This window comes from Myxocyprinus asiaticus, chromosome 30 (genome assembly GCF_019703515.2).
Source record: "Myxocyprinus asiaticus isolate MX2 ecotype Aquarium Trade chromosome 30, UBuf_Myxa_2, whole genome shotgun sequence".
Lineage (NCBI taxonomy): Eukaryota > Metazoa > Chordata > Actinopteri > Cypriniformes > Catostomidae > Myxocyprinus > Myxocyprinus asiaticus.
The window spans coordinates 23,193,306-23,216,669 of record NC_059373.1 but is presented as its reverse complement, the minus strand read 5'-3'; the positions used below and the strand labels follow the sequence as shown (position 1 = coordinate 23,216,669).

At 42.4% G+C, this 23,364-nt stretch overlaps 2 protein-coding genes across 2 annotated transcripts in view; one reads left to right on the top strand and one right to left on the bottom strand.

The window, feature by feature from the left end:
* The window catches only part of LOC127421662 (uncharacterized), a 726,036-nt gene that overhangs the window by 605,750 nt on the left and 96,922 nt on the right, over window positions 1–23,364 (bottom strand). The gene's annotated exons all lie outside the window — the stretch shown is intronic.
* The window catches only part of LOC127420834 (thrombospondin type-1 domain-containing protein 7A-like), a 228,482-nt gene continuing 205,905 nt past the window's right edge, over window positions 788–23,364 (top strand). The window contains exon 1 of the mRNA XM_051663396.1: window positions 788–1,240. Coding sequence (XP_051519356.1) covers window positions 1,090–1,240 — 151 coding nt within the window. The 5' untranslated portion in view covers window positions 788–1,089. The remainder of the gene's footprint in view (window positions 1,241–23,364) is intronic.

The window sequence follows — 23,364 nt, the reverse complement described above, 5'->3', positions numbered from 1 at the left end:
GTACTTGAGCCCCACTGTATCTAAGCATATAGGTTTTCATTATCTTTTAAAATTGGTCTTGTCTCTTTATCCTGATCCTTCATTGACAGTGATATATATATATATATTAATTTATTTTATTTACATTTTCTTCTAAGATTACATCTGTGGAAAGGTGTGATTCCCCAGGCTGTTTCCATAATAACTGTGGAGACAGTATCTCATAACACAGCACCCCATCTACCGTTTGAAAATCATACAAGGTCAGAGTAAGCTCACATTAAATATTCATGAGGGTTTTCACCACTCACATTTGGTTGTTTTTTTGCTGTCCTCTCTCCCTCACATCAGTTAGGATTCTGACCCCCTCCCTTCACCTTTTAACTCTCCTGTGCTTTTCTTTCACACTCACAGAGATATCTTTCCCCTGCATCTCTTTATAGCATTTGGTCCCAGCTGGTGCAAGCGACTCCAGTGTCTCTGCATCTCTCAACCAATTCAAAATGTGCACACTTCTTGCCATGGCCTCGTTACTTACCCCAATTCCCCTATTGTGTGAAGAAAAGTGCAGCCCTTGATAGCGGTGCAAAGTGATAACAGAGAGTGATTGCAGGTGGATGCTGGATCAGTAAAGAAGAGCAAGGCTGAGTGAGAGCAAGTGAGAGATATAGAGAGAGGAGGGGGGAGAATGGGAGGTGCTGTATCAGCCAGGCTGAGGCAGGACGCAGTAGCCGCACAAGCCAGTGTACTGAGCTGAGGGATCTATTGTTCCTCTGGCTTTTTTTTTTCTTCTCCGCTCAGACCTCATTCTTCTCCACTGACCCAGAGAACAGAGTGAGGAAGAAAGGAACAGAGAAAGAAAAGGAGGAAAATAGTGGAGTGAAGGAGAGAAAGCAGAGAGACAAGTGGATTACCCTTTCCTGGAGGAAGCTCGTGCTGAAGAGTGAGAGGGACAATAGCAGGCACACTTTTCCCAGTGCCTCATCTTCTCCTGCATACGTCTCCAGCTTAGTGTGTGTGTGTGTGTGTGTGTGTGTGTGTGTGTGTATATATCGTGCAGTCTGTTTGGCCAGACTTTAGCTGGTGGATCTATCTGGCGGTGCTGAAGCCATGGTGCTGGCCAGCAGGGCAGCAAGGAGAGAGGGCACTTCATCCGGGGCTCTTGCCTCCCTCTTCAGAGTCACTCTGCTCTTTTTTGGGCTTTGGGATGTCCAGACGCAAACAGTCACCAACACCAAACCCACCTACATCTGGCAAACAGGTATGGCTGTTTAATCTAAGCAGAAGTGTATACTGAAATTGGCTGTAAGTGATTCTCCTTACTGAGTGTGTTTTAATGTGCTGACAGTGACAGGTTCATGTTTGATTCAAGTGATGAGAAATTAAAGCTGACTTCATTATAAAGTCAAACTTAGATTGTCCAAATGAATGTCCACCATGTTGACAGGTGACTATACAGTATATTTATGTGTGCAAGTGTATCTCTGCAACAACATTTTGTCTGTAAGTTCTGCCAGTTATTTTCAGAGCTTTGAGAATGTTTAAGCATTTGCTGGCTGATGAAGAGTGCTTGATATTTTTCAGAACATGTGTAGGATGGTGTTTGAATATGCTTCGCTCATTTGTAACCCTCCACATCACTTTTACAAGATGTTTAGCTACGATAGTAGATCCTGGAAAATAAGATGGTTACTTCTTTAAAGTAAACGTGAACTTGAATCATTCTGATTTTAATTAAGCATGTGAATAGGGCTGGGTATTGATACAGATTTCCTCATTTGATTGCATTTCAATTCACAAGCTTTTAATACTATACCAGTATGATTTGATTTGATTCAGTTGGGTAAATTTGAGTTAGAATGTCCATTCTGCTTACATATAAAATAAATGATCTTTCAGCTAATGATGTAAATCATACAGGGAACCTTTTAACTTGGTACATCGTGAACATATGAATAAAAATAAATAAAAAATAACAGGGCACAAACTAAGCAGTTCAACTGCTATTTGTTTAACAGATAAAAAACAACTTGGAGTTTTAGGAATCGATATTGTAGTCGTTCAAATAAATATTACTAAAAATGGAAATTCTGTGAATATCCCTATATTAATTATGAAAGAGCCTGCCAAAAGCAGCATGGTGAAAACATCTGTGAAATGAATAATATGTTGCTTATAAACAGGAATAAAAGGCTTTGTTGCAGTGAATACTGGAAATGTTTGGAAATACCTGCAGTGTCATGCTCCAGTTTCGGTAAGCATGGACATATTTAATGGACTGCAAAGCAAGTGTCTTTTCCAAGTGTTGGAGAGATCTTGGCTGTTTTTTGGGTGGTGTCTCTACACATATCAGGGGTGTAAATTTGCCATGCATGGGACACCACCAGCAGTGGAAGTGGGAGATGGTGTGGGCTGAAGTGTTGGAAAGAGTTTGATTTGGATGTATGCTGGGGTTGGGAGGTGTATGGTGGACTGGGATACTGAAATAGTTCCTCTGGACCGGCTACGTATTAATGGGTAATTTGACCAGGGTCTCAGGCGGGAATGGATGGAGAAGCTCTGGTTCAATGAAGTGGGTGCAATGGGGCCAGGACAGGATTGAGATCCTGCAGGATCTATGGAGAACTCTGAACTCTCTGGTCTTCTTCAGAAGGGGCATGATAAATGCAAGGGATACACGGCAAATCTGTTAAACAAGGCATTCAGTGGATCCGTGGGATTCCAGACATGGTTATAGGTTATTTTAAGAGCACACTATAAAACATCTGCTGTTTATTTGACAACTGAAATTATGTGAGGGTTGAAGAGAGAGGATAGAGGGGAAACTAAATTTTAATGTCATTCTGCCTGGCATAGTGCCTGTTCCTTTCCTTATGGTGTTTTTTAAAGAGAAAGTACACCCCAAAATGAAAATTCTTTCATTATTTTCTTATCTTCATGTTGCTCCAAAAGGATGACTTTCTTTCTTTTGTGGGACACCAAAGGAAATTCTAGGCAGAGTAACAACCTCAGTCACCATTAACTTTCATTGCATGGAAAAAGATGCAATGAATGTAAATGGGTACTGATCATATTTTGCATTACAAGGAACAAAGTCAAACAGGTCTGGAACAAATTGGGGCTGAGGAAATAATAACAGAATTTAAAAATATGGATGAATGATTCCTTTAAGTCTATGACTTATTGCACAGCATACATTGCTTTAATTGTGTAGTGCATCCTAGCTGTAGTTGTGCTGCGAATGTCATGGTACTCTGGTGCAGCATCCTGCCCACCTGTACTGTTGCTGAGTGCAGGAGATTAAACATGGTGTGAGAGAGGACGAGCAGATTGGCTGAAGAAATTTAACCTACATACAGTGAAGCCTTGCTTTTGCTTTTCCCATAAATACACAGAAACTAAGTCCTAAAATGCTTTACCTCAAAACTCATGTAAACATAGCTAAACAAATTTCAAGCTTTCTTGGAAACGCACAAATCCATCTCTTGAAGGTCCAAAAAAATTTTTTCACAAACTGCACTTTGCTTTCATGGGTGTTCCTATGACATGCTCAGTAGTGTTTTAAGCTGTAAGGACAAGGAGGAAAGAAAAAAAGAACTAGTACAAGAGCAGCAGTCTGCCTGTAGGGCTCATTTGGGGCCAAATCAGTTTTTGATAAAAGCACAATAAATTTTGTGGCTTTGACAAATAGCCCTAGCTTGTGCAGTACAGTGACAGTCAGCAGAGAGTTGATTGGAGAAATAAAATTTCCTGTGGTTTCCTTTGGATGGTCCTGATCGGAGAAGGTGGGAGGAGCCTAAATTGTTCTATAATGCTGCTCACTGTATTTCTCTGCTACGGCCTACTATCATTAAAAAAACATGTTTGCATCTCTACTATGTGGCACCTTATGTCGTGGGTCAGGGGAGAGAGGCAACGCGTGCACAGCGCGAAAGGGTATAAAGGAATTGTGCTTGGTGCTAGAGAGAAATATTCCTATAGAAATAGATCCCTGAAAGATCAGTGCTATCTATGCCCCGTAACGCTTGCAGTGTACACCGCTCCGTTGTTTTGTCACACTGCTAACCTACAAATCGTAGAAAAGGCGAGATGGGGCAACCATTGTCATGATGTCTCATGGTCCAGATGGAACCAATCCGGGGTCTGGACCCGGACCACGGTCCACTAATTGGTGACCGCTGATATATAATTTACTCCAATCCTCAAAGAATTTGACAGTGCAGTTTGTGTTCATATGTCCCTGTTTTCAGGGCTGTTAGGCTCTAGGGAAGTGTTTGGCCCAGTTTATTACATTGTATTTCCTGTCCTTACACGATAAACAGCCCCCCTTCCTTACACCATTGCATTTGTGAAGGGCATCTCAGGATCATGACTTCATTTTGTGGAGTTTATTGCAAACACTCTTGAGTTTCGAGGCTGTTCTGTACAGTTCCTGTTTTTCTGTGTTGCTGTCTCTTCCAAGGGTTTACCTCTGAATGACCGTCACCCTCCAAGGCCCCTATGTGGGCCATTCCCTGCCCTTCAGCTGCCTAAAATAACACACACACACTGATCTTAATAGACAGGGCTGAACTTTCTGGTCAGCATTGTTCCTAGCAGTGGTGTGAATGTAGCTATTGAGTCCGGCAAGACCCTTCCCCCATTCACCCCACCCATCCAGTCCAGCAGATGAGACACCCTTTATTCCCTCTGAATGTGTGAACCTGCCACTACTGATCTATTAACGTCCAGCCTTCAAAAAGTACACTTTGATATTAGTTCCATTCTTTTGTCTCCTTCCTTCAGCACCTTTACTGTTCCCCTTCTTTTAGGTCAACCTTTGACACTGCGGTTATGTCAGTGCAGGAGAAGATGGGGGAGTGCATCAGTAGTATGAGGCCAAGTGTCAAGCAGTTAATTCAAACATTTGCACTCAGTCAGATTTCAGTTCCACTGTCTTCAGTACCACCTGAGGACTGCACAACAAGATTCTCTTCAGGCCCCTGCAAGTTACAGAAGATGTGGCCATGTGCATCCCAGCTTTCTCTGTAATCATGGAGAAATATGGTAGAGGGAAACATATGGAAGTGCACAAACATTCCTGAGGTGATCAAGCTGTAATTATGGCCAGTCATCAGCCTGAATTTTACAGTGGAGCAAGAGTTTGACAAAACCATTATGAGGAAGGATGAAATTGAGTTGTCTCTCTGATTCATCAAGTGCCAAATTGCTGCTGCTTGTGTGGTACTTTACTTGAGTACAGTCCAGCTGCTCACAACAACCTAGATGACAAGTGCTGCTCGCTCAGAACGGTTCGCATCACACAAGAGCCTAATTTATTCTCATGTTCTTTGGATTTTGTGTCCTCTATTTCATTTATATCTCTTCTTTAATTGACCATTCACTAAGCTCCACCCCACTCGGTTACTGTTGCTTGCTCAAAGCTTGGTACTGTTTACCTTTGAGAAATTATATAGGCGAAGAAGGCATTGACAGATTTTAAGCTCATGTCATATCCACAAACAAATACTAGCCAAGCAGTCTCTTTTTTTTTTTTTATTGTTTTTTTTTTTTTTTTTTTTTTTAAGCTGCACTTTATACTCATGTTTATACTCTTTATACTACATACTTAAAACTCGAGTTATAAAGAAACTTACTGCTAAAATGATTTGGTGAGTCAAAGTTCACCAAACTTAAACCTGTAAATCCATCCGCAAAATTCACATAGGGAAATTCTTCGCCACCAATCTGCTGTCAGGTGAAATTCCTGATTGCGCAGATTCCCATTGAGATGACAAAGGTTAATTTGACAGCACCTTCAGACAAGCTTTACAGAATGTTTCATAGGAATGAGGTGGAGATTTACATGAATGGTGCTATTTTCTGTATAATTATCAGTAAAGTAGTGGTTAAGTGGTAAAAAATAAATGTATATTTTTCTTATGTAGGCTCAAATGAAGTTTGACAGTGTGCAAATTGTCTTTTTATGTGCATGTGCCTGCCATTAACTGCACTAAAAGTATTACAAAGCAGCTGTAGTGGGCATGTGTCAAACGTGTTTGTATTCGCTCACGGTCAGAAGAGTATATTTTGAAATGCAATGCGATCGACCGAGCGTGAGCTGATCAAGAACGCACAAAAATGAAGGATACACTGGCCTTTAAGCTACTATTGCCTTTGATAATTTTGGTAAAATTCCATTCAAGACCATCCAAACAGAACTTCCGTAGACTTCTTATTGTCTGTTCAACAGTTGTTAAGTTAGAATTGGTCAGTAACGGTTTTAAGGCAGGGCTAAACGAAGGGTCAATGAAACAGATGAGCAGAAGGAGGTGACCTAGCAATAACAAGGAGGGTTGAGAACCTTGATACACACAAGATTCTCAACCCTCCTTGTTTTTGCTAGGTCACCTACTCCTGCTGTCATCTGTTTCACTTACGTTAGCATCTGCTTGCTAACTTATTCTTTTCTTCCCTTTTTGTCCTGAAGAGTGAGGGAGGAATCCTGATGAGTGCTCACCAAAACAGACAAAAAGAAGCCAAAAGACAGACTGACAGTGTGATTTGTTACACTTGCCCCCTTCTCTCTTTCCCTTTTCTTTTGCGCACACATGCAGGCTGGCACTCGCACACTTCATTAGTTTGCAAAGAATGGATTGTCGCCCGTGTGTGGGGGAGCCTTGTACTATAATTACCTGGGTGTGTGGCACAAACCCTTTTTTGCACTTCTAAAGGCTTTACCCAGTCAGCTTTCTGACAGAGGTTGCTGAGAAAGCAGCATCTGCTTTTGAGAAATTTTTATTCTTCAGAAATTAGATTTATTATGATAGTCTGTTATACCTAGGAAACAGATGATGATTTCAGAAATTAACTCAAGAACTGCCCTTTGATTCCAGACTGCATTCAGATAAGCTAGTAAATTATGGTGCTACTAAACACATTAGTGTACTAGCACAATGTGTGCTTGATCCCTTTCTACCTCACTACATCTCATGTTCCTGCACTAGGCTGCTTAGCTTTGCTGAAACATGCAAAGGGATTGCACTAAACCGCTTTAAATCAACACCTATGTCATACACTTTCTGTTCAATGCCACCTCCAAATTGACATTTCCACAAATAACAGTTAAAATGATCTGATTGGTTTCTTTATCCCCCTCCCCCTTAACCCCAATTACTAACAGACACTATTAAAAATTACTTCATCTTGAGGCTGATGTGGGATTGTGGAAGTTTACGGTGAAAATTCACGCTATAAAACGTGTTCTTTCCTCTCTGATTTTCTCTCCTTTTCTCTCTTTGATATCTTGGACACACACTTGCATGCCAAGCTTGTCTCCGAGCAGCTGAGCTGAGCAGAGCCATACTTTATCGCATAGCGACTTTTCAGAACGAGATATAAATAGCAGACAGGTTGAGCTGTTGGCAGCTGAGCTCCAGATCTTAATCCACGATACAGCACTAATGGGAGAGGACTTGGTGGAGGTGAGAGTGAAAGATGGAGAATAAACAAGAACAAAAAGACTGTGTTTCATTGTAGATGCTTCTTTAGCGGTGCTCTAAATTTCCATGGTGCTCTCTGATAAATGCATTAGCGTGGCTGATTGTTGTCCCATCCACAATGAATCCCCTGCTGCATTTGGCATGGCCGGTAAAGAGCTGGCACTTTAGCAGAAGCTAAATAACACCCGACAGGTAACCCCAAGGTTTAGTCAGGATTTAATTATAGTGGCAGACAAAAAATATCCTTATGGATGAATTAACATTTTATTAGCAACAGTGCTATGAATCAATACATCTATTTCTCATTAACCAGGAACAGCTTTACACTACCAGTCAAAAGACACCACCCACTCTTTACATTTACTACTTTTACTCTTTTCCACATTTTAGAATAATAGCCTAAAAGAGAAGTCATTACTACTATGAAATACATAATTGAAAATGTGGGAATTATGTAGTGACCAAACAGTGTTAAACAAATAAAAACTATCCAATAATTTAGATTCTTCAAAGTAGTCACCTGTAGATTACAGCTGTTACAGCTTTTTATTTTTTTTTAACCAACTTCATGAGGTAACCATCTGGGATACTTTTCAAAGAGTATTGAAGGAGTCCCCATGAATGCTGGCCACTTGTGGGCAGATTTTTCTTCTATATTCAATATGGAAATTTCAGTTTTGTTAAACTTAAGTAGGTACAATTTACATGTCTCTAAATTAAAAGACTTTAAAGGAATAGTTCACCCAAAAATGAAAATTTGCTCATCAAATTCAGGCCTCAGGAGATTTTTTCTTCATCAAAACAGAATTTAAGACTTTTAGGATTTAATTTCAGGCCTCCTCTTCTAAACAATGCAAGTGAATGTACTCCTAAATGCATATTAAGCGTGCATCTAAATAATCGACTCCAGTCAACAAATAAAGTTCTTCTGAACGCAAATAGTTGATTATTTTGAGAAACAAAACAATACTTTTATACTTTTTAACTACAAATGTTCACTTCCGTACATCTCCGTGACGTGCGCTCATGAGAGGGATGACGTAAGCTCGTTGGTAAGGTCACGCGTCACGTGGAGGAGGAGACAGGAGGTGCGTCATTGTTTACAAGAGAAACTTGCACAGAGCACAGACCAAGCACCGTTCACAAATCAAAATAGTCCAAAACTATTTCAAAACAATCTAAAATAAAATAAAAATATAATTTCCAAATAATAATAATAAAAAAAAACTATGTAAACAATGACGCGCTTCCTGACTCCTCCTCCACGTGACGCATGACCTTACCAACGAGCTTATGTCATCCCTCTCATGAGCGTATGTCACAGAGATGTACGGAAGCGAACATTTGTAGTTAAAAAGTATATACTGTAAGTATTGTTTTGTTTCTCAAAATAATCAATCGTTTTGGGTTCAGAAGAACTTTATTTGTCGACTGGAGCTGTGTGGATTATTTTGATGCACCCTAAATATGCATTTTGGACCATCAAAAAATGGAGTACATTCACTTGCATTGTTTAGAGGAGGAGGCCTGAAATGAAATCCTAAAAGTCTTAAATTCTTTTGATGAAGAAATAAACTTGGATACATCTTGGATGGCCTGAGGGTGAGCAAATTATCAGCAAATTTTCATTTTTGGGTGAACTATTCCTTTAAGCATAAGCTTTTAGATTGAAAGGGTTTTAAGATCATCAAAAGCAACAATTCTGATTGTCAGTGTATATTAATCTTGAAAATTTGTTCTCACATTATAGGAATTGTATCCCTCTGGTGTTGCTTCCATTTTTGTAATGAGAAGCAGCAGATTTTTGATTTCCACCAGATTCACAGCTGGAAGTCTGATGTGAAGGCTGAGTGTAATAAGTGAGTTAGGATCTAATGGGGATTTCCTGTCTGTCTAATCAGCTAACCGTAATCTGACTTGACCTTTTTGAATCCATGATGCATTGCCGATCGAATGCCAAATTGAAAGAAATTAAGTATCTAGCTAACAATTTATATGGAAATTGTGGGTATGTTAGAGAGCCATATCTGCTGCATCACAACATCCTCCTCTCTATGGGTGAGTGTGAAGTCTGTATATGAACTGGACAAAATTTACTGTAACTGCTTGGAAAATAGCTTAAAGGGATAGTTTACCCAAAAATGAAAATAATCTCTTTTGATTCACTCACCCTCATGCCATCCCAGATGTGTATGACTTTTTTCTTCTTCTGCAGAACACAAATGAAGATTTTTAGAAGAATATTTCACCTCTATATGTCCATACAATGCAAGTGGATGGTGGCCAGAACTCTTAAGTTCCAAATAGTACATAAAAGCATCATAAAAGTAATCCATATCAGTCTTCTGAAGTGATCCAATCAGTTTTGGATGAGAACAAACCAAAATATAACTCCTTTTTTTTTTTTTTTGCTATACATCTTGTCATTGCAGTCTCTAGGCATGATCATGATTTCAAGCTTGGTTACATTTCCTAGTGCTCGACACATGCTCAGAAAAAGGAAACACATTTTGGTCTGTTCTCACTCAAAACCAATTGGATCACTTCAGAAGACATTGATTAAACCACTGGAGTCGAATGGATTATTTTTATGATGCGTGAATGTAGCTTCATTCAAATGCAGTAGTTTTCAGTTACCAATACCACTGTAAAAATTTACTATTCACCGTCAGCCATTAAAGGGAAAGTATCCCTTAACAGGACAGGTCGTATATGGCTGGTCATGTGATTCTAACATGGCAGCCCTTACGAGGGGACCATCTTCATGTAGAATTAAACATCATTTATAAGATTACTGATATGACTGGAGTCTTCATCTCATGTGAGTGCTCATGATTTTATACATATGTATCACAATTACAAATAATTTCAAAAGGAGTAAAGTTTTTTTTTTTTTTTTTTTACAAAGAAAAAAATGACTGAGTGCACCTTTAAAGGTGACATGTTTATATGTTTAGATGTTAAAATATTTTCTTTTATCTCAGAGACAACTCTAAGTTGCCATTCCTTACTGGTTGATTCTCACAAAAAGTTTAAATGCTGTGTCTTAGTAGCACTATCAAAACATATATTTGTTTGAGCATTCCGACGAGCCCAACATTAAAACATTGAGTGTTGTATGCACACCTATATCCTGATAACTACCAAAAATATGTTTATTAAAAAAATCAGACAACGCAAAAAACCATGTTTAAATGAGAATTCATCAGGTTATTCTCTACTATTGATGTAAAAACATAAACCAGTATGCACACAATACTTGCACACACCAGATAAGCAAAGCAAAATTGGGGTAAAGACCAAAAATCTAGGTATGCTGGTAGGTTTATGCTTAAACAGTTTTTGACCTTCCCCCTATAAAGGAAAGCTGTTTAAGGCATTAACATGACCACACACATTGACTACGTTAACATGGACACCAGAAAGTGGCTTATTGCGAGAAAGCAGGTTATTGCAAGTATAATATAATATTATACTGTGTAAGAGGCATACATTTTACTCCCATATACATGGGGCTCAGTCAGTAAGCGGCTTTCTACACGTCAACAGTTTTCCCGCAAAACGTCTGTAAATAACAAACATGGGATACGAGAAAGACTTTGCTCTTTTATTCTCTGTTGCTTCGCTTTATTACCAAACATTCCAGAGTTGTTGGTGTATTTGTTTCCTTCACTTTCTATTGCGACCTGCAGCTAAATTGCTCTTCAATAGTGGGGTTTCCCTCTTATGTAAAACGTCATCATTACTTGTGTAACCTCCGTTCCCTGATGGAGGAAACGAGACGTTGTGTCGATGTAGTGATACTAGGGGTCACACTTGGGAGCCCGAGACACCTCTGGTCTTTGATAAAAGGCCAATGAAAATTGGCGAGTGGTATTTGCATGCCACTCCCCCGGACATACGGGTATAAAAGGAGCTGGTATGCAACCACTCATTCAGGTTTTATGCTGAGGAGCTGATATAAGGTCCGGCCATTTCAGCGGGTAGTTCAGCGTTGTGGCAGGAGGGACACAACGTCTCATTCCCTCCATTAGGGAATGGAGGTTACACAAGTAACCATGACGTTCCCTATCTGTCACTCACTTGACGTTGTGTCGATGTAGTGACACTAGGGGTCCCTATACGAAACGTCACAATTGGCTGAACTGTGTTACGTGAACTGGCGGTGTGTGGTGGGCAGACTACTGTGTGCCTCATAGCCAGCACACCAGGTCGACACGTAACCTCCCCCAACATACTTATGAGTGTCGAACGGCCCTTTGGGGACAAGTCGACTACCCAAAAGATAGACACAAGCTAACCCAGTCATGGCCTCTTTTCCCCTTCTTTTTTTCCACTCCCTAAAAAAGAAGAGGGATTATCCAACTGGGCCGCTAGGGCTAGTCGGGGGGTGTCCCTCCCAAGGGGAAGACATCGCGGAGACCACACCTCGTCCAAAGAGAGAGGGGGATATTTAAGTGGAAAAATACGTCACATGGTCTTTCCAACCTTCAAGTCTTCAAGTTAGATCCTACCCAACGGGGGAGGAGTTACTACAAACATGGAGACTGAGGCAGAGGAGCTCTGCCCAAGGAAGATGCAGTTTGCCAACAGGGAAACGAATTAGCAGAAGATATATATCGCATGGGGTTAGTCTTACAGGGAACCGCCACATGCGGAGCACCTACCCCAGAACAGGACTCTTAGTTAGCACGTGTACTGGGCCGGCAGCGAGCCTCTCCGAAAACTCGACGGCCACAGGGCTCAGAGGAAGTCGACCAGGGAACAAAGTTTGTGAACACTACTGGAAATTAATGGCGCACGTCTTCAGCTCAAAAGGAGGTGGAAGGCGCTATGTGCAAGCGATACACCTGGCCGGATATCCCAGGCTTATCCACTTGTATTGCATGCCACTACCTGGGATGAAACCGGTTCCACCCGGAGGTTGTAGAACCTTGCAAAGGTGTTGGGTGTTGCCCAGCCTGCTGCTCTGCAAATGTCTGTTAGAGAGGCACCCCTGGCCAGGGCCCAGGAGGCCGCTACACCCCTGGTAGAATGGACTCGTAGCCCTACAGGGGGCGGCATGTCCTGGGCATGATATGCCATTGTTATGGCATCAATGAACCAGTGGGCGATCCTCTGCTTGGAGACAGCGCTTCCTTTCCACTGTGCACCAAAGCAGACAAAGAGCTGCTCAGAGATCCTAAAGCTCTGTGTGCGATCCAAATAGATGCGTAAAGTGTGCATCGGACACAGCAACGACAGGGCTGGGTCTGCCTCCTCCTGGGGCAGTGCTTGCAGGTTCACAATCTGGTCCCTAAAAGGGGTCATGGGAACCTTGGGCACATAGCCCGGTTGGGGTCTCAGGATCACGTGAGAGTAGTCCGGACCGAACTCCAGGCACGTTTCACTGACAGAGAACACTTGCAGGTCTCCTACCCTCTTGATGGAAGTGAGCGCAGTCAGGAGGGCAGTCTTCAAGGAGAGTGCCTTAAGCTCGGCTGACTGCAAAGGCTCAAAGGGGGCTCTCTGTAGACCCTGAAGAACTACAGAGAGGTCCGATGAAGGAACAAGGTGCAGTCTGGGGGGAATTCAGCCTCCTGGTGCCTCTTAGGAACCTGATGATCAAGTCGTGCTTCCCTAAGGACTTACCGTCGACTGCGTCATGGTGTGCTATTATGGCAGCAACATAGACCTTCAAGGTGGAAGAGGACAGCCTCCCTTCCAATCTCTCCTGCAGGAAGGAAAGCACTGATCCGACTGTGCATCTCTGGGGGTCTTCCAGTCGGGAAGAACACCACTTAAAGAACAGACGCCACTTAAAGGCATACAGGTGCCTCGTAGAGGGGGCCCTAGCCTGAGTGATCGTGTCTGCCACCGCAGGGGCCATACATGGAGATTCCAGAGGTCTGGTTGTGAGTGGGGAGGATTCTTGGGAGGCAAACAGGTGCACCTGTACCTGTCCGAATCGGCTCCAAATCAGCTGGACCACCTGAGGGTGGAGTCTCCACTCTCCCCTGAGGGTAACCTGTCATGACAGCACGTCCACTGTAGTGTTGAGGTTGCCCGGGATGTGAGTGGCTCGCAGCGACTTGAAGTGCTGCTGACTCCAGAGGAGGAGACGGCGGGCAAGTTGTGACATACAACGAGAGCACAGACCTCCTTGGCGGTTGATATATGCTACCGTTGCCGTGTTGTCTGTCTGAACTAACACGTGCTTGCCCTGGATCAATGGCCGAAACTTCCACAGGGCGAGCAGAATTGCCAACAACTCGAGGCAGTTGATGTGCCAATGCAGTCACTGGCCCGCCCACAAGCCAGCAGCTGCGTGCCCGTTGCAAACAGCGCCCCAGCCTGTTTTGGAGGCGTCTGTCGTGACCACGATGTGCCTGGAGACCAGTTCTAGGGGAACACCTGCCCGTAGAAATGAGAGGTCGGTCCAAGGGCTGAAAAGACGGTGACAGACCGGCGTGATGACCACACGATGTGTCCTGCAGCGCCATGACCATCTCGGGACTCAAGTCTGAAGCCAGTGCTGAAGCGGTCTCATATGCATCAACCCGAGCGGGATGGCCACCGCTGAGGTTGCCATATGCCCCAGGAGCCTCTGAAAAAGTTTCAGTGGAACCGCTGTTTTCTGTTTGAACACCTTCAAACAGACCAACACCGACTGGGCATGCTCGTCCGTGAGGCGCGCTGTCAAAGAGATTGAGTCCAACTCCAAACCGAGAAAAGAGATGCTCTGAACCGGGAGGAGCTTGCTCTTTTCCCAGTTGACCCAAAGCCCTAGTCGGCTGAGGTGTGAGAGCACCAAGTCCCTGTGTGTGCACAACATGTCCCGAGAGTGAGCTAAGATTAGCCAGTTGTCGAGATAGTTGAGAGTGCGATTGCCCACCTCCCTTAGCAGGGCAAGGGCTGCCTCTGCGACCTTCGAGAAGATGCGAGGAGACAGGGACAGGCCGAAAGGGAGGACCTTATACTGATATGCCTGACCCTCGAATGCAAACCGCAGGAAGGGTCTGTGTCGAGGAAGGATTGAGACGTGGAAGTATGCGTCCTTCAGGTCTACCTGCCGTGAACCAATCTTGATGCCGGACGCTCGCCAGAATGCATTTTTTGCATCCGCATCTTGAACGGGAGTCTGTGTGAAGCCTGGTTCAGTACTCGCAGGTCCAAGATTGGCCGCAACCCACCGCCTTTTTTCGGTACGATGCAGTAGGGGTTGTAAAACCCCTTCTTCATCTCGGCCAGAGGGACAGGTTCTATCACGCCCTTCTGTAGGAGGGTAGTGATCTCCACGCAAGGTAGCAGCATTTTCGTCCTTCACCAAGGTGAAGTGGACACCGCTGAACCTGGGCGGACGCCTGGCGAACTGAATCGCGTAGCCAAGACAGATGGTCCGGACCAGCCATCATGACGGATTGTAAAGCGCAAGCCATGCATCCAAGTTCCGCGCAAGGGGGACCAAAGGGACAATGTCGTCGGACCGCCACTGGAGCGCCAAACCTCCTCCCAATTTTCCTGTGGGACGTCGAGCACACTGCGTGGTCGACATCTATACAATAATTAGAATAGGGAGAACCCCATGGAGGCTTGTGGGACCTCTCGTACTGCAAATAATAGGGGCTCGGGCCACTTGTCCCAATTGATTATATCGTTCAACCAAGCCATCTGTTTGGGGGTGGTAAATGCTGGTCCGAATCGATTTAAACCCCAATAATTCGTACAGTTCGCGTATTGTACATGACATAAACGTAGTGCCCTGATCAGTGAGGATTTCTTTCAGAATACCCACTCGGGAGATTATTCTGAAGAATGCCTCTGCAACACATCACGCTGAAATGCTGCGCAGAGGCACTGCTTCCATATATCTCGTTTCATATTTCACCAGAACCAATTAAAAGTGATGTCCGTGTGCCATCCACTCTAATGGCCCGAGGAGGAAGGGGGTGCAATGGTGCTCATGGGGTGGCCGGTGGATTCACCACCTGACATTTACGGCATGCTGCACACCACCTGTGAACATCCCCATGAATACCCGGCCAATAGAAATGGGCCATTAGACGGTTCAGTGTCTTTTCCTGCCCTAAGTGACCTCCCATTGGATTATAATGAGCCAGCTGTTGGGCAAAGGCAAACGGGCGGCCAAGCATCAACGAGCGGAAGTGCAGGCAGTGCTGCTCTGTGCTGTGGCCGACCTGTTGCAAGATGGCACGTTTCAAGTCCTGATACCCCAGAAGGTTGGCTACGGGTAGTTGTTGGTCTGCCAGTTGCACTTCTCGCAACAGCAGCAGCAGCTGGCGGACCGCCAGCTGGGACTCTGGTCATTCCGCTGCTTCCGCTGCATGCTCAAACAGCTCCACGAACCCCTCCAGGTTGTCCTCTGGTCCCAACTTGGCTAGTGTGAAGTGAGTCATGGCAGCCGAGGTCGTGCCAGTGGAATCCCTCTGGGGTATCAAGCTCCATAGCACCTGCCGGTCCTCTGCTTGAGTTTGAAGGATGACCTAGAATTGCTGCTTTTTTTCCTGGTGCAGCTCAAGCAGAGCTTGATGTTGCGTTTGGTGGATACTGGCGAAGGTCTTGATTAGATTGGCGAAGAGCGAGGACTCCATGACGGTGTATCTTCCTCCACATTTCTGGGTTTCATCATCACTGTGACAGGTCTCTAGCTTTCTTCTTGAGGAAGCAAGGGCCGGGTAAAGGTTCAACACAAGTCTTTATTTTACACACTTTTCATACTACCAAATGGGTTGCTTTTCAGCTTAACATAAGCACACGCAGTCAGCTTTGTGTATCTCTCTCTCTCTCTCTCTCTCCTCCGGCGGTTTGGACTGCCCTTTTAACCAGCTCCAGCTCTCACTGCAACACAAAACAGCTGTTAGAGGTGATTTCCCATAGGTGTCAATCCTTACCACTCTTCCTCTCCTGGCCTCGCTCTCCACAAACTTTGCTTGACCACGGCCACATCACCACAAACGTTATCTTAAGTGCATGTAAAAGTGGACTTTTTCGGCTTATTAAGCATAATCAGTGTATGTTTGTGCATGTACTTTCTCATTATCTCAAACAATGGCATGATTTTAAGGGTGGAATTGCCTGTTTCATGAGTTCACATGTCCATGTAATATTTGAATGAAGAGAAGGTAAATATATGTGCCTTGCTGTTCATAATGGAAGGCTCGAGCTCAAGACTCGACCAGAGCCTGAGGTACCCCCTGGACTTCTTTTTCTGATTTAGTGGTAACTAGCCATGAAGGTGGAGTTGGGGTGGCAGAGGAATGCCAGAAGAACTGTTGCAGGACATATGTAAGTAGCAGCTTATATATGCTTACTCCAGTATTGATTGGTTGGATTAAACGAACATGCTCCTCCCGAACTTTTAAAAACTCCAGTTGTCGAACAATGGCAAATGGGAGGAATGTTTGGGAAACCCATTCGAAAACAGTCACAGGCTAAATTTTAAATCACATACTACCAAACTATTCTTACTATTTCCACCATTTATAGATGGCAGATATAATAAGAGTAGTATGATAGGTTGCAAATGCGAATTTAGCCATTATTTTTGCAATTTGGTGACGCTAGTGGTGCAGAAATTACACTCTTCTGAAGAAAGAGAAGGAGAAAAGGCGAGGCAATGATTATTACATATTGAATATGGGTGGCTTAGGTAGCATTTAGTATTTTATATATGATGTGGAAAGATTAGAATCTCTCCACTGAAATAGCAACTTGTCAAATATCCACTTATCCTGCCACCCACTCACCACCCACACATCGCCTTCCACTTTTACACCAAACACATCCACACATTTCCATTCTTACTGGTGAAAGTGTATATGAATTTGTGAAGTACTTAGAAGTGTAAATATTTCCTGAACTCTGTGGAATCTACACAGAGTTTCTTCTGCCTTCACAAGTTTAAAATATCCTGAAAGTCAATTCTTCATATCACTTTCAGCTCGGCTAGAGTTCCCTTATATGACCGTAGATGTTTTAATACCTGAGTGGATGTTCTTCTGTTTGCTCTTTTATTGAGAGCTCCAAAATAGATAATTTTCTGGGAATGAAAGAGAGAAGACAAACATTGGTGGAGAGGGGGAGAACATTTTATCCACGTCATTTTTCATGGCCAGGTCTGCAGGGCTTACTGTAAGTAAGTTATCACGGACCCTCAATTCATCACAGTTATGCCAAGCACTCAGCCATGGTCCCTTATGGAACTATCCCCTTAATTCCGTCTTCCCACCTTGCACTACTGCACAGTGCCCGCCTTGTCGGCTTCATCGTTTTTGTTTTTTCTTTATTAAGTGATTAAACATCTCTTGTAAGTGAAGCTCTCTCATCTTTGCAAATTATGTAATATTATGTAAATGATTCATGAGACCCATGTGTTATACCTCAAACAACATACTTGAGTACAACTCATCTATCAAGAGTCTTGAGCACCTCATCTATCATGTGACACTGTATTGCAAGTCAGAATGCAGTTTCGCAGAGAATTATATTGCTCCATTCACAATTATTATTCAAAATCCTTCAGATGATTCAATCAGTATGTGAGTGGTTATGAGAGAAGAATGTTTCTTGACAAGCAAATTTGGTGGAAAATTTAGGGGAAAATGGTTGTTATTGTTTCTAAATGGTTCATTTATGGGGATTTCACAGTTATCCAACCATCTCCTGTTCTTTATTCATGGAATGACAATGCCATCACATACACACATACAGTGCTTTTGTCTGGATGTTTATATTGCATACAAAATACACTATTCAGACACTATACAATAATTTCATATTTAAAGAGTGCAGAAAAGGTCTACGTGACAGCAGAGGAGAGACTGTTTACAGTAATCTAAATGGCAAGGCTTAGAATAAGTCTGACATTACTCATATGTGGATGCTAGTTGGATTATAGATTAGACTTAATTAAAAAAAACATTATTTAGAGTGTCCTAAGAAGATTTTTAATTATATGCTATTGAAATACACCCTGAATGTATAATGTTTACATTGCGTGACACTATGCCTTTTATAACGGTCTGAAAATGGTCATGTTAATACAGATTAAACATAGCAAAGGTGTGTTTTAATGTTACAGGGATGAGACATTATAGCGTTCTCATAGACATGCACAAAGTTCCATAATATCCTCATAATCCAGTTATATAGCATTGTGTATGATGCCATTGGGGATTGTTTGCAATGTCCACAGCTGTGGCATCACAGAGAACTGTCCATGGATGGTGACTGATTCACAGTTTTCCTGTAAAATAGGAAATGTCACTCTGTGTATCACCAAAATGTCACTCTGAAATTTATTTACTAAAAATCTTTCTCCCCTACTTAGTTCTCAAATTTAATTTTCAATGACATCCCCTTCTCCAACAGGCAAAATATCTCCACATATTGTGCTTGAAGCTGCTTCCATGTTTTATGTCATTCAAACACATGGTAACATCTAAAATATTGCATAGGCTTGACAGAATCCTCCGAATTGAGCCGAAAGTGGCACAACAGGCACAAATGGCTTAAGGATAAACATTGCTACAGTGATGCACTTTTTCCTCTTCATTCGGTCTTATTCACCCCCTTTGTTTTCTGCAGACATCTGCCTTTCCACTCTATTTCCCCACCAATCCTTGTGTGATAACCCCCATTCCATGCTGGCTGCCTGAAGTGGTTTTTATGCTGTCCTTTTCCTTCAGATGTTGTCTGAAGAAGTTTCCAAGAAATTGAAACCTACGTGATAGTTCTATCAGGAAGACTTGTAGCAGCATTATGTCATTCATTCAATTCAAGCATCTCATCCATTCATAATCCAGCCTATGCTTTGGAAGCTCTGCACAGCTGTCCTTCATCGCTTCGTTATGCTGCCATTTGTTTTCAGCCCCCCAACACCACTTCACCACCAGTTTAGGTCCTGTCCTGCTGTAAGGGGTAAGCTCCTCTCCCTTGCCGTTATCGTCTTCTGGCAGGATCTGACGGTCCAAGAAAGAATCTCTGTGCTGAACTGTAAGACGGGGCTTGTGCGAAAGGAAATTATTCTTTCAGTTTCACATTAATTCTCATATTCTATAAGTATTTATAATATAACTACTGAACTAATGCATGTTTTTGTGTCAGTTGTCAACAAGGTGATGATTTAATGTAACCTGAAGTTGTAACCCCTTACTGTGTGAAATTTTCTGACAGCATTGCTCTCAATAAGGAAATCCTAGGCATATGTAAGAATGGATTGTCAAGCTTTGAATCAGCTGTCCATTCCTGGAAATCCCTGTGTGTAAAATGTTACTTCCCAGTTCATCATTTATGGCTAGCGCTATTAAATGTTAAATGGAAAGTCACAGTGGGCTGTACACTACCTCTATCCTCAAAATGCTGTAATTTGTTCTCTGGCTAAATGGCTAATGGCAGGTGAACATGAAAGAGGGAATTGCTTTGCATTACTCTCTCTCATGCTTTGTTAACAAAAGGGCAATCAGGTGTCTCTTCTAGTTCGCATTCTTGAACTGAGTAGTTGATTTATCTGCATTAAGGAAATGTCATAAGATTGTTATTTGCATTCGCTCTAAATTCCACTAGATGAATTTTGTTATCATACATACTCTTTTTCGCTGAGAGTAGTGGTATGCTTCTTTGCTTACGGGATGTGTCAAGCAGGCAATGAGTTTGCTTAGCTTCATTCAGTAGCTTGATTGCTCAGTGTTTTGGGCTATGGAGCTTTATTCCCTCCACAATTCCTGAAGAGCCACACTGGAGGGATCGCTGATGATCACATTCAAAAAGTGTTTGTGTGATTTGTGTGTGTGTGACAGATTTCTGCCTTAGCCACTCTTCTAGATGCATCTTGCCAGCTGTAACCCTGACAATTTTCATAGCTATAATAAAGCAAAGGGTGACTGGAATGTTGGATATAGGTGATTAAGGCATGTGCATTGATAAAGAGTCTCACACAAATACAGTCTCTGATGTAAAGGATTGTTGAACAGTGTGCATATGTGTGAAGCACAGAGGACGAGATAAAATTTTGTTCTGTGATGAGATGATTGGTCTCATAAGACCAATTCAAACTGTTCGCCGATGACACGACCGTGGTGGGTCTCATCAGCAAGAACGACGAGTCAGCATACAGAGAGGAGGTGCAGCGGCTAATGGACAACCTGACTCTGAACGTGGACAAAACAAAAGAGATGGTTGTTGACATCAGGAGAGCACGGAGAGACCACTCTCCGCTGAACACCAACGACTCCTCAGTGGAGATCGTCAAGAGCACCAAATTCCTTGGTGTTCACCTGGCGGAGAACCTCACCTGGTCCCTCAACACCAGCTCCATAACCAAGAAAGCCCAGCAGTGTCTCTACTTTCTGCGAAGGCTGAGACAAGCTCATCTCCCACCCCCCATCCTCACCACATTCTACAGAGGGACTATCGAGAGCATCCTGAGCAGCTGCATCACTGACTGGTTTGGAAATTGCACTGTTTCGGATCACAAGACACTGCAGAGGATTGTGAAGACAGCTGAGAAGATCATCGGGGTCTCTCTTCCCTCCATCATAGACATTTACACCACACGCTGCATCCGCAAAGCCACCAGCATTGTGGATGACCCCATGCACCCCTCACACAAACTCTTCACCCTCCTGCTGTCTGGCAAAAGGTAACAAGGATTTAGGCCCTCACGGCCCGACTGTGTAACAGTTTCTTCCCCCAAGCTATCAGACTCCTCAGCACTCAGAGACTAGACTGACAACACACACACACACACACACACACACACACACACACACACATGCACACACGCTCAACTGAACACCATCTGACTCCCTTTGCAATTTTGCACTTTTCTCTATTATCTACCCAATTTTTTTTGCTGCTACTGTATTCATAAAATATTGTACTTAATTTATTGTTACTTCTATCTCTCTGCTACCCCAATAACTGATATCTCCATATATAGTACAAGCTTATCTGCTGAAAATTATGTCATAGTATGTTATGTTTACATTCACAGCATTTTCTATTATATTGTAATATATTTTTGCACTACCTGTTTCATCTGACACATTCACACTAGAACTGTTTGCACACGTTTGCACATGCACTTTATGTAGAAATGTGTAAGTCTTTTAGTTCTGTGTAGTCTCGTGTAGTTCTGTGTTTGTTTCATGTTGTTTCATGTTGTTTTTATGTAGCACCATGGTCCTGGAGGTACGTTGTTTCGTTTCACTGTGTACTGTACTAGCTGTATATGGTTGAAATGACAATAAAAGCCACTTGACTTGCCCACAGGGTCAGTAGTAGGATGTGATCTTTGGAGAGGTCCTTGTATGCTTAGAGCTGGCCATGACAGACAATTTATTTAATTACTGAAACATTACTCAGAAAAGTAATAATTTTGCCATTTTTTAAGTGATGTAGCTTGTTGGTACCTAAACTATTCTATTGATTGAGAGAGAGAGAGAGAGAGAGAGAGAGAGAGAGAGAGAGAGAGAGAAAGAAAATATCGATATTGTTAGTCATTTTTATCCCATTTGCTTGGCCAATGCCGTTGTCTATTTAGAAAGCCTTACCTGACTCTTAGAAATAATTGAAATCATTTTACAAAGTGATAGCGAACTGTAGTACTGGTCAACAAACCTGGAATTACTTTATAGACGTGCACCTTAGAACATCTGTCAACCAATAAGAATCAAGAATTGAACAGTGCCAATGTGATTTCAACATGGTATAAAACAAAACACTGCATTCCTACTGACCTATTCACATTGTCGAGGAAAATGTGTCACGTTCACCAGCAAAACGTAGCTGCTAAAGCTGGTCGAGCAGAATGGTTTTGCTAATAATACTTGGTTAACCAAGGAAGTATTGCTGGTTATGCTGTCCAAAAAGCCTTGTTGAAACAACAGCACAACATATACTGGTGACCAGCAATGCTTGTTTTTTTTAAGCAGGCCAGGGACAGATGATCTGAAATGTACCAGATTATAGCACCAGATTAAACTTTTTTTTCCCCGTTCAACCTGACGAATATTCATTCTGCTCTCAGTGTGAAGTTTTCCACTCTGTGAATTCGCTTTTCCAGCTTCTTTATTGATAGCTGTTCATGCTGTTATTTTTTTCCCACATGAAATGTACTGCATTATTTTAATCAGAGGTGGGTAGTGTATCCAAAAACTGTACTCAAGTAAAAGTACAATTACTTAAAAAAAAATTACTCAAGTAGAAGTAAAAGTACTAACATAAATAATTACTTGAGTAAGAGTAAGAAAGTATTCAATTAAAAGAGTACTCAAGTAGTGAGTAACTCATTACTTTCACAAATTACATAATGGACGTTAGCTCCCCTATATTCCATTACATAATACACATTTAACATGTATTACAGAATTATTATTAATGGAAATTCTGTCATCATTCACCATCATGTTGTTCCAAACCCATATGACTTTCTTCCATGCAACACAATAAGGAGATATTAGACAGAATGTTTGCCTGAGTCACTATTTACTTTCAGTGAATGGTGTCTCACATAATACAAAGGGTCACACGGGTTTGGAACAACATGAGGGTGGGGAAATGATGACAAAATATTAAATTATGGTTGAGCTATCACTTTAAAGGGATAGTTCACCCAAAAATGAAAATTCTCTCATCATTTACTCACCCTCATGCCATCCCAGATGTGGATGACTTCCTTTCTTCTGCAGAACACAAATTAAGATTTTTAGAAGAATATTTTAGCTCTATAGGCCAAAATGTTGATGCTCCAAAAAGCACATAAAGGCAGCATAAAAGTAATCCATAAGACTCCAGTAGTTAAATCCATATCTTCAGAAGTGATATGCAGAATGTCTAGCAAAAAATGACAAATATTTATCTGTTTCTCATTTTTTGCTAGACATTCTTCTCCCTGCCCAGCAGG